We start from the raw sequence: 5,574 nt of genomic DNA, 5'->3' as shown, positions 1-5,574 counted from the left end.
TTTGCAATCCCTTGCTCAAAATTCATTGGCAGGAGTGCTAGGACACACCAGTCATATCAACAAGTTCTTCAATTGTTCAGTGACGGTCCTCCAAGTCCAGTTCCTGAATTTTCATTTGTTCAGGAGGTTGACAGTCACACTGAACGAGGCTGGTCTTCAAGCGACAAGTGGCCATTCCTAAAGTGTGAAAACCACTTGTAAACTTGTGTTTTGCTCATAGCAGCTTCCTTGTAAACTGTTTGCAGCATGACATCTGTTTTGGCCACCGTTTTCTCCAGCAGAAAACAGAATTTCATGGAAGCATGCTGTTCCTTCATTTCAGCCATTGCAAAATTCAATGCAAAGGACGCAGCATGCGGCAATATGACATGACCAGAAGATGCCAGTCGGTAGACTGATGCCCGAGGGTCATACAAAGTGGCTTCTAGTAGCCGAATGAGTTTGTCCCACAGAATGTGTCTGGGTACTTTTCGATACCTCTTTGTATAGCAAACAACAAACTACAGAAACTATCCTTTTCCTTTCTCTTCTGTATGAATATATTTGTGTTTCATTAAGTCACTATTTTGAGAGAATGATTTACCACAGACATCACAGTGATATGGTTTCTCTCCTGTATGAATACGTTTATGCCTACTCAACTGATAATTATGAGTCAATGCTTTACCACAAATATCACAATATGGTTTCTCTCCTGTATGAACACGCTTGTGTGCAATTAAGTGACCCCTTTCAAAAAATGATTTACTACAGATATCACAGGGATATGGCATTTCCTTTGCATGAATACGCTTGTGTGAAGTCAAGGCATTACGGTTAGAGAATGATTTACCACAGACATCACAGTTATATGATTTCTCTCTTGAATGAATATGTTTGTGCCTAGTTAAATCACGATTTTCATTGAATGATCTACCACAGATATCACATTCGTATGGCCTCTCTCCTGTATGAATACGTTTGTGTCTAGCTATATTACTGCTTCGAGAGAATGATTTACCACAGATATCACAATGATAAGGTTCTTCTCCCGTATGAATACGTTTGTGATTAGTTAAGGCAGAATTTTCAGAGAAAGATTTACCACAGATATCACAGTGGTATGGCCTCTCCCCTGTATGAATACGTTTGTGTATAACTAAGTAACTATTTTCAGTGAATGATTTACCACAAATATCACAATGATATGGTTTCTCTCCTGTATGAATATGTTTGTGTCTAGTTAAGTGAGATCTTTGAGAGAATGATTTACCACAGACATCACAGTGATATAGCTTCTCTCCTGTATGAATACTTTTGTGTTTAGTTAAGCCAGAACTATAAGAGAATGATTTACCACAGACATCACAGTCATATGGTTTCTCTCCTGTATGAATACGTTGGTGCCTAGTTAAGTAATTATTTGCAATGAATGATTTACCACAGATATCACAATGATATGGTTTCTCTCCTGTATGAATACGTTTATGTGTAGTTAAATGAATACTTTGAGAGAATGATTTATCACAGATATCACAATGATATGGTCTCTCTCCTGTATGAATACGATTGTGTTTTGTTAAGGCAGTGTTTCCAGAGAATGATTTACCACAAATATCACAATGATAGGGTTTCTCTCCTGTATGAGTACGTTTGTGTGCAGTAACATGACTACTTATAGAAAATGATTTACCACAAATATTACAATGATATGGCTTCTCTCCTGTATGAATACGCTTATGTGCAGTTAAGTGACTAATGTTAGAGAATGATTTACCACAAATATCACAATGATGTAGTTTCTTTTCTGTATGGGTGCGTTTGTGTGCAGTTAAATTACTACTGTCAGAGAATGATTTACCACAGACATCACAATGATATGGTTTCTCTCCAGTATGACTACGTTTGTGTATAATTAGGTCACTTTTTTGAGAGAAGGACTTTGTACAGATATCACAGTCATATGATCTCCTCTGTTTTATCATGTGTTCAGGGGAAATCAATTCTATAATCTTCTCACTCTTTTCCATTATTTTCCTCTCAAATCACAGTTGATATATTCTTCTTGCTTTTGTTTTTATACTTTATTACTCACAAATACTTCTACTGCTGCATTTCTGTCCATTGCTACTTTTGTCTAGCAAACGTTTCACAGGAATTCTACCAGATTTGTAGAAACAATGTTATACATCTGTTTCATATAATATTTTCTTTTATTCCTTAAAACATGGTAGATATTGAGGAGGTTTCTTCTGTTATGTCAGTGTCATCTGATGTTCTGAAATTATAGAAAAACAACAGTGTAAGATGTGGAGGCTACTTAAAACATACAGATTCGTTTCTATTGAGATAATCTGTAGAATTAAAGATATACCCTAACAACTGAGCTGTATGTCTCACAGCTACATAAAGAAGTGCTAATCTCTAAAAAGTAGATGGAACATGTGGAAGTGGGACATCCTGGAAGACAGGGTATGAAGTGCTGAAGAGCAAACTCAGGATGCTGAACTTTCCAGGTGATATGACAAAGACTGAGATGCCTGGCACCTCGTTGTACTCAAGAAAACCTGCACTCTGCAGCAGAAGCGTTAAGACTCATCTCTCTGGTGGTGAAAAGTACTTGTGGCCCATTCCTCATAAAAATGGCCAAGTGTACTGCAATATCCATTTACTTTCATCCTCTTACGACGGTTACATGTTACTCAAAAATTGTAATAGTGTTCGGTGTCGTAAAAGCGGGTAGAAATCAGATTTTCTTAACTTTTTATAAAAGGCTTCGCCACCCACATCATTTTCAAATGCGTGGTGAAGATAATTTGAAAAAAAAAATCGATACTACTTAAATACAGAGGTCCCTTAACAGAACTACTTAAATACAGGTGTTACGTACAAAACATTTTAAATGTAAGCTGTGTGGACGTGCAACGACATCGTAACCCTAACCTTCCCTTTCATAACGTTACATGCTGAATCGGGACCTCTGTATTTAAGTAGTGCCAAAAAATTCCCCTCAACATGGATAATATCCAATTTAGATGTGGATGCGACACTCCGCCTTATTTTTCATCATAATTTTAAATCCACAAGTACGAAGAAGTCGACGTGTATAAATTATCCATAATCACCATTCAATCGTACCTTGTTTTTTTTTCACCAAAAATTCCTACAAAATCCTCATCTACATCATCTGAAACGTACTTTCAGTAATTTTTATTTAAAATTATCCATTTTGGAGAAAGTTATGAGGAAACAAACTGCTAATGGAATGGGCACAAATCGGTAGTTATACAAAGAAACAAAGATTCCATAAATTATATAAAAAAATAAAAAAATGTATCGGTTTCTGAACATTTCAGAATATTTCTTAAACTAAAACACACAGCAATCTGAAGTGGTAACGACGGAGAGTGTAGACGTCCACAGCTAGAAATGGCAGCCAAATCTCGCACAAATCATAGACATCTCTCTTTCATAGTTAGAAATAGCAGCCAAATCCTGCACAAATCAAGGACATCTCTCATTCATAAAATAGAAAAGACACAAAGAATCGTCGCGCCAAAGAGCGAACGTCTACAGAATTAAAAGCAATGAATACTTTCATTGCTTATCACTTACAGAAATGTTTCACAAAGGCTAGTGTTGTTATTATATATGTGTGTGTCTGGCAGTTGAAAAATGCGTTGTAGGTTCGTATTATAATCAGCTGATTAAAAGAAATTCATTCACTGGACATTTAACCGGATATCAGTAGGAAGTACGTCCAATGCGCATGCGTTTGTTTTCTCTTAAATATTTAAGGCAGACAACTCTTGTCTCACAACTATCGGAACACGCTTCTCACGAACTCAGTTTCTGGTATAGTTGTTATAAAAGAAATTGCTCACGACGTAATGTGCACACTGAATTCAGAAAAACCGAAGAGAACAATAAAAATGCTGTCAAACAGGTCATATGATGATTTGCTAGCCACGTCTGCCATTATTACCAAGCAGCTTTACTACAATTTTTTTGTCATTTCCTTTTACGAGAAGGAATTTTGACAGTTATACATATTTCTGAATGCTGTTTGAGGCAAGTAAAGAGGTTGGCGTCAAGAAAGTCAACCAGATTTAAACATGACCCTAAAAGAACAGAACCACAATGAGTGGATTAATTGTTGCTGTGGTTAAAAACCTTCAAAACTAACCCGAATTTAGGCGAATGTTTTAGTGTCTATTATGAATTGTTACATTTATATAGTTACGTTCTCATAGGCATACAAACATGTCCAGTTAAGCCATAACTTTCGCAGAATGATTAAATGCAGACATCACGATTTAGGTAAAATATTTGGGCCAAATTGGCAAAGAATGGCACTGTCAAGAGAGAAATGGAGGGGCATGGTGAGTGAACTATAACATCCGATAGGATGGTCAATGCAGTCAAATATAAATACTAGCATACACACACGTGTGTGTGTGTGTATATATATATATATATATGTGTGTGTATATATATATATATATATGTATATATATATATATATATATATATATCCCCTCAAAAATTGCCAGAGAGGTTATAGAAGAGATCAACGAGAGACAAGTGCTGAAAAAAAATGAAAAAATACGCATGCGCACCACACGTACTTCCGCTTGGACCTTCATTGCGGAATAGTTTATGTCCTTTGCGTGAAGTATTGTCCATCAACTGCTAATATTTATAATGAATTTTTCGACTACCAGATACACTCATATATAACAACACTATCCTTTATGAAACATTTTCGTAAGTATTAAACATTGATTCATTCCGTAGACGTTCGGTTTTGACGTCTTTCTTCTATCTTATCCTTGATTTGTGCGGAATTTGGCTGTTTCTAAATATGGAAACTACCTTCTACACTTTCCATCGTTGCCGCGTTTGTTGTCTGTTTTAATTTGAGAAATATTGTGAAATACATTCAGAAAGCAATACTTCATTATAATTTATCGAATGTTTGTGTCTACAGCGTGTCCACAAAGTCTGGGTACATATGGATTAACACGTACTTTAAGAAATTATTTCTTATATTTAATTGTTTATGTTATGATTTTATTTACTCTACGTACCCAGACCTTCTGGACACCCTGTAGATATAATTACTGATGTGTTCCCAAACCACTAGTAAATTGTTTCCTCATAACTTTCTGAAAAATTAATAATTCGGTACTACTAAAGCAGCGCGGACCCGAACGCGCAGTCGCGCGTCAGCGCTAGCTAGTCGTGAGTGGTCGATCCTAACCCTAAACACGTATTCATTTGCACACGCGGGTTAGGGGGATCTTTTTTAAAACGGGGGCCACATTTTTCATTAACGAAACACTTTGAAACTTGGAACACTGGTAGAATTAACCCTAACCCTAGGGTTAAAGCAAATTTAAAATGAAAAAAGCAAATAAAACGAAGGTATGGAGATTAAATACGCTTTACATCGCTTAATGAGCCAAAGGAGTAAATGTAAACAACTGAATACTTGTCAGTGATTGGTTGAAATTATCGAAATAAGACAATTTTTTACATGAAATAAATTCGAATACAAAAATATTTTTCTGTTCTATAACACAAAATAGATAA

At 35.9% G+C, this 5,574-nt stretch overlaps 2 protein-coding genes across 3 annotated transcripts in view; one reads left to right on the top strand and one right to left on the bottom strand.

The window, feature by feature from the left end:
- Positions 1 to 6: 6 nt before the first annotated feature.
- Positions 7 to 3,744, bottom strand: LOC128251146 (zinc finger protein OZF-like). Its single transcript, XM_052977611.1, has 2 exons — positions 3,595 to 3,744; positions 7 to 2,257 (listed from the first exon to the last, which is right to left on the bottom strand). Exon 2 carries the CDS (start codon positions 2,007 to 2,009, stop codon positions 510 to 512), a length of 1,500 nt encoding a protein of 499 aa, XP_052833571.1. The 5' UTR covers positions 2,010 to 2,257; positions 3,595 to 3,744; the 3' UTR covers positions 7 to 509.
- A 617-nt stretch (positions 3,745 to 4,361) lies between these two features.
- Positions 4,362 to 5,574, top strand: part of LOC128251148 (zinc finger protein 429-like) — a 12,752-nt gene continuing 11,539 nt past the window's right edge. For both annotated transcript variants that reach the window (XM_052977613.1, XM_052977614.1), the window contains exon 1: positions 4,362 to 4,746. The gene's annotated coding sequence lies outside the window, so the exon portion shown is untranslated. The remainder of the gene's footprint in view (positions 4,747 to 5,574) is intronic.

This window comes from Octopus bimaculoides, chromosome 28 (genome assembly GCF_001194135.2).
Source record: "Octopus bimaculoides isolate UCB-OBI-ISO-001 chromosome 28, ASM119413v2, whole genome shotgun sequence".
NCBI lineage: Eukaryota > Metazoa > Mollusca > Cephalopoda > Octopoda > Octopodidae > Octopus > Octopus bimaculoides.
The sequence above is the reverse complement of the archived record's forward strand: the minus strand, read 5'-3'. Positions and strand labels throughout refer to the sequence as shown.

What these genes read in the sequence shown, in the direction of transcription:
- LOC128251146 (XM_052977611.1), bottom strand. Translation starts at nt 2,009, where the DNA reads ATGGAAAAGAGTGAGAAGATTATAGAATTGATTTCCCCTGAACACATG.